This window comes from Medicago truncatula, chromosome 2 (genome assembly GCF_003473485.1).
Source record: "Medicago truncatula cultivar Jemalong A17 chromosome 2, MtrunA17r5.0-ANR, whole genome shotgun sequence".
In the NCBI taxonomy this organism is placed as follows: domain Eukaryota; kingdom Viridiplantae; phylum Streptophyta; class Magnoliopsida; order Fabales; family Fabaceae; genus Medicago; species Medicago truncatula.
In genome coordinates this window covers 36,573,096-36,585,684 of record NC_053043.1, presented here as the reverse complement: position 1 = coordinate 36,585,684, position 12,589 = coordinate 36,573,096, and the positions used below count along the sequence as shown (strand labels likewise).

The following is a 12,589-nucleotide window of genomic DNA, read 5'->3' as shown; positions in this document are numbered from 1 at the left end:
AATAAAACAAAGCGTAAATATAAACTAAGAAAAACTAGGCGCGACCCGCTAAAAAAATTTCCCCAGTGAAGTCGCCATTTCTGTTATCATGGTTTTTGGGTGCCAAGCCATTAATTGGACTTGAACCTTTTGACCGTTGATATCTCTCTTTTTTCTTGGGAAGGGTAAAAGGAGAAAAACCCTTGATTTTCCGAATTCGGGGGTCGTTTTCGCTACGGGAAGGTGTTAGGCACCCGGAGCGATTATGGTATTCCATAAGAACCGTTCTCCTAAGTTTATTTCTACGCTTTATTTTAGAGACTATTTGTAAAAAAAATGAAGGTGCGATTAGTGAAGAATGGGGGTGAGAAGAAGTAGAATTTGATTTTATTTCGGCTTGGAGGGGTTAAAGTCCCTTGCCTACGTACCGTTTTACGGGATCAAAACCGGCGTAGTTCTTGCTAAAAAGACTTGTTGTTTTTTTTTGTTTTTAATTGTTTGATTTTAAATTTTGAAAATGATTTTGAAGAAAGGGATTGAGAGGCTTCATGAGCATTAGAGTATGAAAAAGTGAGGGTTTGTTTAGTGATTTTGCAAAAAGTCTTAATGATTAGGTTTATTTGAGAATTTGATTAAGAAAATAAAAGGGAAAAATTGTTGGAGTTTTGACTCCATTTTTTATGAAAAATATTTGAAGTGAATTTGTTTGCATTTTTTGGAAAAAAAAAAATTAGATTTTCTCTAAGTGTTTAAACCTAAGCATTCATCTAACCATGCAATCCTAGCCATACATCTACACACAGAATCCTAGGCATACATCTAGGGTGGGTGTGTGCGTGCCGGTGCGTCATAGTGTCCATAGTCCATATTACAAAAATTGCCTAAATACATTCTATGGCCTCTTTGCCAAGCTACAAACCAATGATAACAAATTACATCATCGAATGAATTAAAACTTGCAAAAATAAAGGCTAAGCTAAAGAAAGTGGTGGAGCTAGTGGAATGCTATGAAATGTATGTCACATGAGATGAAATGGTTAGTAATCATAAAGCACAAAATAGTAGGAAATAAACAAAAAGGAAAGCATAAGAATGGCAAAAAGAAAGTAATAAAGTGGTAAAAACCTAAAAAATTTGATATGATACCTAAAGGTGCTTGTGACCCATATTATCACATCATGGCAATTTTGTAAGAGATTTTGTTTCAAGCCATGACATGAAATTAATAGAGACACATGCAAGCAAAGTATCACACCAAATTCATAGAGAAATTTGGCACTTTATTCCTTAAGACAAACACTTGTTGCTTGCAAAACAAGAAATTCACAAAATCATATCCAAAAACAGCAAAAAGGGCACATGACCAGAGGCATATTCATCACAATATTAGGCATCATTCATCCATGTCACATATCAAAGTGTCAAGAACAAAAACATAACCAAAAGAATACCAAAAAATGTAAAAACACATAGAAATCAATTCATGCCATTTTACCAATTTTTTTTTTTACATGCAAAACACCATAGAAATACCAAAAACATATCAAGAAACAAGTAGGATTTTTAGGATTTTTTTGTAAAAAAAAGTGAGCAAGCAACAGGTTCAGATAGCAAAAAAAACGGTGTAAATAGCACAAAAAAGCGAAAACGTACAGAAGAAGGCCCAGCCCAAAACCAAAGGAAACGGATCTCACAGGGATACTCAGGGACCGTTGGATTGATCCAAGGTCCCAAACCCTAGATCTAAGGGCTCACAACGCAGGGGATTGGACCGGTCTTGAACCGGTCCGGTCTAGCGCCCTATATAAAACCCTAGCGCGCCGGTTTAATCATTTGTCACTCTCCTTTCTCTCTCTAAACTCTTCTCTCTTCTCTCATCTCTCACCTCTCTCTAAACTCACCGCCGGTGAGGATGAAGCTACGGCGGAGACCTTGAAGGTCCGCCGGAAACTTCATCTTCTCCGGCGAGCCTATAAACCTCCGGTGACCTAACTTTCCAGAATTCAAAGATTTTTACATCTCTTGATTCGTCCTTTAACCCTAAACACGAATCCAGCAAAGGTTTTTTCAAACACAGCTTGAAACGACGTAGATCTGAAAAAACTTCGTACGGTTTTGAAACTGATTTTTTGATTTTTGAAAGAAAACGTTTAGATCTTTAAGGATCCACATCGTTTCGTCGTTTATTAATTCTCTGGTGCTTGTTCTTGCTTTCAAAACTTGGATCCTTATGGATCTAGGTTTTGTGTTTACGGTTATGGTTTTCTTTGTGATTCTGGAAAAAAATTTCTGTTTATTCACGTGATTTTGCAGGTTAAACTATGATATTGTTTTTGAAAAGAAATTCTGAGTTTTACCTGAAGTTTTGGTTGAAACTTTTGATAGAGAAAATCTTCGGAAACACTTGGATTTGGCTTTTGCTTGTTGATTTCTAGCTTTGAAAACGAAAATAAATCGGTGATTCTTCTTTTCTCACTGATTCCGCTTCTTCATCTTCTTCGCCGGTTTAAAACCTGGCTTCTTTCCCTCTTCTTCTTCCTTTTCAACGCCTCTGTGATCGGTGTTGGAGTTCTTCGCCTCTGGAGAAGAATTCTCACCTTGAATTGCAGAGGGATCAACTCAGTGATGAAGATTCGCCATTGAATCTCTGAGAGTTTGATGCAATAATCAATGAATTTGTGTATGAATTTTGGTTCTGGAAATTTCTAGGGTTCTTGTGTTCTTGATGAACTTCATGATTTTTCTGTTTCTGATCTAACTGAATGGAGAGAGAAAATCTGATTGTGTTTGTTGAGTTGGCGTGTGATTATTGCTTCTGAAATCTGACTCAATGTATTTATAGCTGACATGTGTACACTTGAGCCAATAGAATTGTGACATCTGGACTTGGAAAGAAAATGGCACGGCCTTGGACCTGAAATGAATTTTGGACTTTTCTGCAAAAACAAAAACTTTAAGGACTAAACTGCAATTAACCCAAAAGGACTGAAATGTAAAAAAATAAAAGGTTCTGGACTGAAAAGCAATTTTGGACCCCTTTGAGGACCAAAATGCAAAAATAAAAATAAAATTGAAATAAAATTGGTAACCTGACAAAACGTAAAGCGAAACAAAAATAAAATTGACAAAACGGACTAAAACGAACCAATGGCTTAAATGAGGTACTTCAAAGTAACCTCTCTATGCCAAAATTTTGTGTGAAATGACCAAAATGCCCCTAGGGCTAAAAATGACCTAAACATATTCAAATTGACTTGACACTGACTCAGATGCAAGTTTGAAATGAATTTAACAAGGTTTACTGATGAAAGGTTAAAAAACAATCTGAAAAAGACTCAGAGACAGTCACAAGGACTAAAATGGGTTCCACTGCAGGAAATGACCAAAATACCCTTTTGTATGACTTTTTGCAAATTTTGAAATAAACTGTAGAAAAAGCAATGCAATGATTCAGAGACACTTTTGAATGACTTACAAGACAAGTAAAGACATTTCGAAAGGTTTTATGCAAGAAAAACATAGGTAAAATTGTGATTGAAAATACTGCGAGGCAGAGACAATTTGAACTGTACAGTTGAAATCTGATAATTGACAAAGTTTGAAATGAAATTGGGCCCAGTATTTTTAGGTCCAAAAACAGGGTATAACAACGCTAATGCGTATAATTTTTATAAAATTTTAATTTTAATTAAAAGTAAAATTGTAGATGTCTTTTCTTCAAAAAAGGTATATATGCCTAAAAAAATTATACTTATCTTATATATATATTGCACCTTTATATTGTAACTAACTATACATATCTTTTTCAAAAAAACTAAACATTGCTAAATAGAAAAGGTATTATTTTCTATTTTGTCAGCTATAGATGATAGGATTTTGTATAAATTTGATAATGACCCGAAAGATGTCTTTCCTTATGTAGTGGGAATATAATTGATGTAACACTATGAGAAAAATACTCCGTAGCTTTATCATTTACCATCTATTTACCTTGAGTTCTTTGCTTCCATTTTGTAGTTAATGACAACCCAAATATATGTAACAATTGGTCAGGTTCGAGGCTGCTCATCAACCTACATCATCCGGATGTTGAGAAGTTTAAGACTTAGTAAGTTTGCATTATGATTTCACAATACAATGTTAGAGTAACTTATTATTTCACAATCCGATTTGATTGTTTTTTGACCATGTTTCTTGAATTGTTCTCGTGACCTTAACACTTCTCAAGCTCAGAGTCAAAGCTTCAGTTAGAACTTAAGTCAGAGTTCGACTTCTTCTCAACGTACTTCGTACAACGATTTTTCCAAACTGTCTCAGATTATGCCAATTGCTGAATTTATAAACTTAGTCAATGTCTGCTTTTTTATGCACAAACATGCTTTGACTTTTTTAACGCACAAATTAAAAATACATATTGCATTATTTTTTATTTCATGTTTATAATTTGTGTTAGGAAACATACTGCATCACTATTTGGAAAACAACTAAATTCAATCCTAACCAGTTTGGATTGTATTTTGAGAGTTGCACCAAATGTTCGAAGACATCAATTTCAAATGGTTCTAGCTATATATGCACATGTGGTAGTGATGCTTAATTTCCATTTGTTTCAACAATGTTAATTGGTCAACAGGGTACATATAATGTACATGCATGCATTTATCTAGACTTTATAGGAAGATAAATTAGAAGTCATGCTACATTTTCTTTAGCTTAAAATCAGTTATGCTACCTTTATTTTATAAATTATATGTAACTATATTCGCATACATCTTATCCATGTAAATATGCATTAGACTAATATTGCAGTTATTTTCCTGTTTAGCATTTCCCAAACGAGGTGTCATGAACAATTCTGAAAGGAAAACGCAAAACAATCACTCTCATTGATGACCAGACATAGAGACAATATAATTGTCACCTCATTACCGCCGATAGAGCAAGCTATGAAAATTACTTGGGTGGGCAGTGGTTCAATTTCTGCAGATAACGAGTGATTGAAGAAGGTGGTAAGCTCATCTTTGATCTCGAAAAGACACAGAAGAACTTGCAAATTCGAGTTGTTCCAAAGTAGATCTTTTTTGTTGAACTATTTGAACTTCTACTATTTTGACGCATCGCTTTGGACTGTAGTCGTAAACTATCTTGATTTTAGGATGTCATTTGTTCTTTTCATTGCGTCTGGTGTAAATATTGGCAAAAATCTCTTTTTGGTTAGTCTATGAAACTTGCAATCTCTTTTATAAACCCAACTATTATGTAACGTTAATCTGCACATTGTTGGTTCCTTCATTGGTTCCAATTAGTATCATGTTAATTGTAATGTTGTTTTCCTAATCTCTTGAACAAAATAATACATGCTCTTTTTTCTACAGTAAATCTTTATAATGCTTCGGTAAATGTTTTAGAAATGTACATATATATAACTTCTAATTTACACTGCAATTTTTTTTTATACCTAGCACTTCTCAAATGAGATATCAATGACATTTCTAAAAGGAACACGGAAAACAATCACACTCATCGACAAACAAGCTCAAAAAAGGTTTAAGTGTTGCTTGATAACGATAAAGAGAGCAAGTTACAAAAAATACTTAGGCGGCCAATAGTTCAAATTTTGCCGATAACATATGTTATAGGTATGTGATAAGTTAATTTTTGATCTAGAGAAGCCACATAAAAATATGCACGTTCATGTCGTTTCCAAATAAAGATTTGGTGTTCGTGATCCGCACTTTCAACAGATCACCTTAACTCTAATCCTAGACTAGATTATCTTCACTCACTGATGCTACTTCTTTGCTTGATTTCATTTGATGTAAATATGAGTAACAATCATTTTTTGGTAACTCTATAACAACAACACTCTTTTTTATAATTTTGGATAATATGTAAATTCACACATCATTGGTTCCTTTATTGGTTCCAATTGTTTTCATCCTAAATATTATGTCAATTCCTAATCTTATAAACTGATTATATGCTCTCTTAATCAGCCTACATTTTTTATGATGAATCACAATGTTCCTTCATTTTAACAGCTCTTCTTTTTTTATGATTTATTTTTGTTTTAAAAAATAATGACATTTCATTCTATCTAATTTATTTTAAAAAAAAAACTTAACCAAAATTGCCATGTGTACCCAACAATATTTAAAAAGAAAATTAATTACACAACTAGCGTGCCACGTCAGCTAAGGGTCTAAAATGAAAGAATCTTTAAATGACAAGGGAAATCTCAAACTTTTTTTCTTCTACATGGGATAAATCAAAATTCGTCCAAATCGAAGAGGGGTAAACATTATTTAACCCATTATTCAATTAACTATTCAACCCTAAATAGGTCTTAGGTATTTTACAATTATTTTAGGGTCAAACTATATACTAGTATTAATTATTTAATGTTGGTCAATATTTCATCGAAAAAAGCTATATTGTACCCAAAAAATGTTGGTCAACATGATAGGATTTTAGACTTTGTTTATTTGACCAAGAATTTGATTTAAAATTATTTTTTTGATCAATGGATTTGATTTAGATTTAGAATATAAAATATATGGGAATTATGACCGAATGATTTATTTTATATTTTCTCCCTTTCCTACCTCTATAAATATATACCAGTTCTAACATTACCTCATACCAAATTCAATAATTTGTAATCATCATCCAATAATAAGATGAAAATTACTCATATACTTTTCCTTTTCATTGTTTTCTCATTCACTGTTTCGTATGCTTCTATCAGTGATTTTTGTGTTGCGGATTTAAAGGCTCCAAACACTCCTTCAGGCTATGCCTGCAAACCACTTACAAGCGTCACATCAGATGATTTTAGCTTTCATGGCCTCGTAGCTGGAAACACCAACAACTCTTTCAAAATTGGAGTCGCTACTGCAACTGTCACCAATTTTCCAGCCCTTAATGGACTTGGAATCTCTGCGTTGCGGATAGACCTAGACCAAGGCGGGTTAGCTCCTATGCATACTCATCCTGATGCAACTGAATTATTGTCAGTAGTTAAAGGTGAAATTACAGCTGGATTTTTGACACCTACTTCATTTTATTCCAAAGTTTTGAAACCGGGTGATGTTTTTGTTTTTCCACAAGGAATGTTGCATTTTGCGGTTAATTCTGGTAAGGGAAAAGCTACTGCTTTTGGTGCTTTTAGTAGCGAAAATCCTACTACTCATATACTTGATGTTCTTTTGTTTGGCAATAAATTGCCTTCTGGTTTAGTTTCACAAACTACTTTGCTAGATCTCTCTCAAGTGAAGAAGTTGAAGGCTAAATTTGATGGAAGTTGGTAGGAATATAAGGATTTTTTATGTTCTAGCTATACCAAATATTAAGATACAATGATTTAGTAAGTTACTTATAATAATTAAAAATATAATACATCTCTCTCTTTTTATATAAAATATGTTCTGTACAACTATTTATTTTGCGGTATTGAGGTACATCTAAAAATTATCTAGAGAAAATAGTAAACTTTATTATCAATTATATCTACATGTACACTTCTCCGACAAATATATATATATATATATATATATATATATATATATATATATATATATATATATATATATATATATATATATATATATATATATATATATATATATAATGTCATTGTGTCAAACATATCCTAAATAAAGTACTAAATGTTGTGATGAAGACCATTATAAGTCGATAAATTTACTTCTTTTTTACTTGAAATCAGAAATATATAAATATTGAACTATAATCCTTAATTAAATAATAAATGTGAAAGTAAATTCTTGCTTATTATTAAGGTCGGAGGAAATAGTTACGTAACTCAAACTACTTCACATTGGTTTGGTCAGCATGATATTGATACTAATAGAATTTTTACATTTTAGAATAAATACCTCCTTTACAATTTTCTCACGATACGAAAAAAAATAGTCTTTTGACATTTTTATAAGTGGACAAATTAGTTTTTCTATCAAAAATCAAGAGAGAGACTAATTTGTCTCTCTGTACGAAATTAATTTGAGTATAATTTTTGTAAATGATTGAATTGAGTCACGAGAGACCAAATTGAATCTTTACTCTAAATTTTATATTACTCATTTCGTCCCAAATTGTATGTTGCTTTGGATTTTTTTTTTCTTCCAAATTATATGTCGCTTTACAATACCAATGAAATATTAATGTTACTTTTCCTATTATATCCTTAAGTATTAATTACTCCCTCTTCTTTCAATTATATCATTTATCGTTTCCATACCATTTATTAAGGATAATTTTGTAAAACAACTGATAATTTCTCTTCCCCACACAATATTAATTACATTTCTTAATACGTGTGAAATGACCAAAACTTCATACAATTTGAGGCGGAGGGAGTATAATATTAAATTTGAGAAGTATTAAATATAGATAAACAATGAAAGTACAATTTTGTTTACCAAATTGACTGACCATTAGAGAAGCTGAATCATCATAAGTACATTAATGACAATAAGTTATGAGCTGGAAGGAGATACCGTGTGATGGATGGAAATTGAGCTGTAACAGAGAGTTTCTCCTCAATTTCCCTTCTCTTCTTACTGTCATGTACTTTCACTTTCATTCTCTCTATAAATATATCTCAACTTGTTCAACTTGTTTTTTGTCTCACTCATAATCTTCTTTCACATAGTTACCTATTACAAGCCATTCACTTTATGTGTACATGAAATTTAACACCTTGTTTTGCATGTTTGCTACTCTACTCTTCACTGTTCTGTTCTAGTCACACCGCAAAATCAAATCCTTCATTTTAAACACTACTGTACTAGAAATCTCAACTATGAAGCACAAGTACTCCTTGGATTAGGGTTGTCCTGGTGTCGGATACGCCTGGGTGTCCGACACTGACACCGACACAACACCTATAGTTACATTGAATTATGTCATTTTCTCAAATTATTATCCGTGTCGTGTCTAGTGTTCGTGTTTGTGTATGTGCTTCATAGGTTCTCAATATGCATATTGCATACACACATGCACTTTCACTCTATATTCTTTTTCATACTTGAAACTAGTTCATATGATGGTCTTTTCCATTCTTTGTTTGATCATTCCTTTTAAATGATCATTATGTGAGTACATGTTCAAAAATTTCTTAAAGAATGAAACAATATTTTAAAAAACTGAACTAGACCTTTCAACAAGTCGAGCTATGATTTGGAGGTCTCGTTGATTCAGTGTCTAGTTCGGTTTTTAAAACATTGGATTGAACATTAATAGAAAATTGATATGAAACATTTTATTTTAAGGTCAGTCCATGGAATCAGATGTTTGAAGTAACTACTGGGGTTTGAATTAAGGATTCAATCAATGAAGTACTTGAACAGAACAATGAAGAGAAAAGGAGCACACAAACAAAACATGGTGCTTATTTCTAACTTTAGTATTTAATGTGAGTGGCTGGTAATAGTTGAATATGTAAGAAGAAAAATTGGTGGTATGTGAAGTTATCTCAGCAAAGTTTCTCCAGTGACAAACCATGATCAGAAGTAAAAAGGGTAAGAATCTAGATGAGAAAATGTCGTATCTATTTAGAATTCGAGTTGGTCATGACTCAACCATGTAACTTGTCGCTTATAAATATATTTTTAGGTCGTATCTCATGCAATGCAAAGCAGGACTCTCAACAGATAATTTATCAGGTACTTGAAATTTTGGTTATTATGTTTCTTATTATTGTGACATTAAAAATACAGCTTTGTGTGTAGTTGATTCTTGGTGATACCGTTGCCAATAGGCAAAAACATTGCAATTTTACTGAAGAGGATTTATTCAAATGACATGACAGGAAAGATCATCTGAAATATGAATTAGCTTATGTTTGGAATCCATCTTCTTCGCAGACGTGTCATGTCTCAATGTCATTCTAGGGTGACATTAAAAAGCTACAAACATGATCTTCAAGCATGCCGCGCGTTCAAGATCTATTCACTGTGTAAAGAAAACAAACATGCACTTTTTTGTATTGCATCTTGTCATATTGATCACCTATGCTTGAACCAAAGCACTTGGTGCAATAAGGACATTCCATAAATACTTTTTTTATTGGTGGTGTATTCCATAAATAGTTTAATTTTAAGCAGAAGTCCTTGAAGATTCAAGTTAATTTTCTGCTATAAATTATGTACTAGTTGAAGATACATCATTGTTAATTGTGCCAGTTTTGAAATGCTGAACTAAATTCCATTTATTAAGTGTTACCATGGTGATAGTAAAATGCTTCCCAGATCCCGATTTTTTCTGTCTCCAAAGTCAGGGTCTCATTTCTTTGCAAAAAGAATTTTAGGAATATTTAAACTAATTTGGTTCATTCATGTGACACTTTGCCTAAAAGCATGTTAGAAGCTGCTCATTGAACATGCCTCCTGAACCGGAAATCACTCCCCACCCTCATCCTCGGGCTTCACACAATGAAATGTACCCCATCTACATTTTAGGTTCTGTTATTCACTTATTCTTCCATCTGGTTCATTAAAGAATTAAAAAATCTATGTATGAATACTGATACAAAGTTTAACTGACAAAGACTCCCTTGTATTTTTTCTTGTTGAGATAGAATTCAATTATCAGTAAACTTATCGTTACAATATAACATTCTGGAGTAAATTACATTCTAATGGTAAATAAATCACTACTAGAAAACCAACAGGAAAAAGAGAAAACTCTTACAGTTTGCATTGCTATAATGTAGTAATGCATTACACTAAAACCAGATACATTAAACCATCTAAGCACAAATATTCTTAAATTGTTTGGAAAATCTTCAGGAACTACTGATATCAGAAAATTCTATCATGCAAAAGCTAGAACGCTTTGGTAATGACCGAATCTGCTCCTTAACTTTTTCCAAATCCATATCTGCATATCGCAGCCAAAAAGCCAGCGATATCATCATCTTCTCCAACATTGCTGCATTTTACAACATGAATTTAACCAAACAAAGATCACACTCGATCGCATTTAATGCTTTAAACTGAAATACTTTGAAGCTTGACAGAAAGCAGTGAGGTAATATTGCAGAAGTGAAGACATCTTTTATGCAAATCATCTACTCCCTGAAATTTTGTGTATCATGATGAGTTATCTATCATCTACATTATTTTGCTATATGTAATAAAGACTCTGATTGGAAAACAACTTAATTAAGCGCTTATCTATAAGCACTTGTCACATAAATGCTTAAGTATAAGTTATTTCGGTAACAAAAAATAAAATTAGGGTCTTGCTAACTTGGGCACAAGATAAGAAACTAAATGTAGAAATTCAATCTTGGAAATTGTGCATTCATAATCTTAAAAACTTATCTTTTCAATGCAACATTTATTTTTAAATTCTACTTTTAGATCCCTATCTTGTGCCCTTAGGGCACAAGTTAGCATTTTCCATAAAATTAAGTCAAACTTTTTTCATATACTAAGCTATAATCTTTTTTTGTAAGCTATTCTAGAGAACTTATGAAAATTAGCTTATGGACATGTCAGATAAGTTAACCTTCCAAAGACAGGCAGATTAGCGAAAATATCTTTACCTTCCCTTAGAACCTGTAGGACAAGGTAAATTTTATTCAAATTCTGAGACTTTTTTTGTTCAATTTTCAAGACTATAGCCATTGATATAGCCATTGATATATGATAAAAGAAAAGCATACCTTGTAAAACAATAATTTCAGTCGTTCCACTTCATCGATTTGTCTTAAAAGATTATATGCTTGAAAACCAAGTTCTTCCATTCTGTTCTTTTTATCTTCATCAACAACAATCACAACAGAAGCAATACGAACAGACGATGAATCACACAGAACAATATCCTGTTCAAGATCACCCTCATAAGAGAAATCCGTTAGGTGTGGACTATAAACTTTGATGGCAAATTTAAACGCTTTATTTGAATGACGGTTCCATATTGCTATGGAAAACTTCTCAAGTAAAGGTACTTGTAAACTAATGTTCTGTGTTGTTGACCATTTGCACCCTCTGGCTTCAAACACTTTGAGAATTGGGAAACTAAGATTTATATCTTTTGAATAATCGGAAGAATCACTCAACAACTTAATCCCAGAAATACTAAAGAATACATCTCATTTGAAGCGTCAATTCGATTAAAAGATTTGCAGCTAAAAAGTTAATTAGAAGAAAGGAAAACTTTATCGGCATATTGAATATGAAGCTTCTGAATTCTCGTTTCTAAGATAAAGCAAATCCATTCACTTATTTCTGAGATGTATCATATGGATGACTAGTTAAGCAAAGAAAGAAACTTTGGATGCTCGAGTTAGTGAAGTGAATAAGCACTTTTTCAACAAAATTCACAAACTGTTCCTTTTTCATTTTTTTCTTCATAGAACCAAACAAACTATCATCAAACTTTAGTCTGGTTATGGATGTCGAATCTTCAATCCATCATCTTGATAAGACGCTAGTGCTAACCGTGTCTACAATTGGAATGAAAGATAGGATGTGACCAAGAATGCTTTCATGTAAAGTGCTAATCATTCTCTTTCTCCTACTGATGTTTCCCCTGATGGAAGGTGTTTTGTTTCATCTTCCATAGTTGCATTGTTCGAATCCAT

At 32.5% G+C, this 12,589-nt stretch overlaps 1 protein-coding gene, 1 long non-coding RNA gene and 1 pseudogene across 2 annotated transcripts; 2 read left to right on the top strand and 1 right to left on the bottom strand.

The window, feature by feature from the left end:
* The first annotated feature begins 6,636 nt into the window (after positions 1-6,636).
* On the top strand, positions 6,637-7,435 carry LOC25487140 (auxin-binding protein ABP19a). The gene has a single exon (XM_024777097.2). It carries the CDS (start codon positions 6,660-6,662, stop codon positions 7,287-7,289), a length of 630 nt encoding a protein of 209 aa, XP_024632865.2. The 5' UTR covers positions 6,637-6,659; the 3' UTR covers positions 7,290-7,435.
* A 916-nt stretch (positions 7,436-8,351) lies between these two features.
* LOC112419077 (uncharacterized) lies at positions 8,352-10,545 on the top strand. Its single transcript, XR_003009106.2, has 3 exons — positions 8,352-9,518; positions 9,613-9,662; positions 9,809-10,545. It is a non-coding gene; the product is annotated as an uncharacterized lncRNA (long non-coding RNA).
* Positions 10,546-10,750: 205 nt separating this feature from the next.
* On the bottom strand, positions 10,751-12,589 carry LOC25487139 (F-box/FBD/LRR-repeat protein At3g14710-like; annotated as a pseudogene).

Coding starts and splice junctions, on each gene's coding strand:
- LOC25487140 (XM_024777097.2), top strand. CDS start 6,660: ATGAAAATTACTCATATACTTTTCCTTTTCATTGTTTTCTCATTCACT.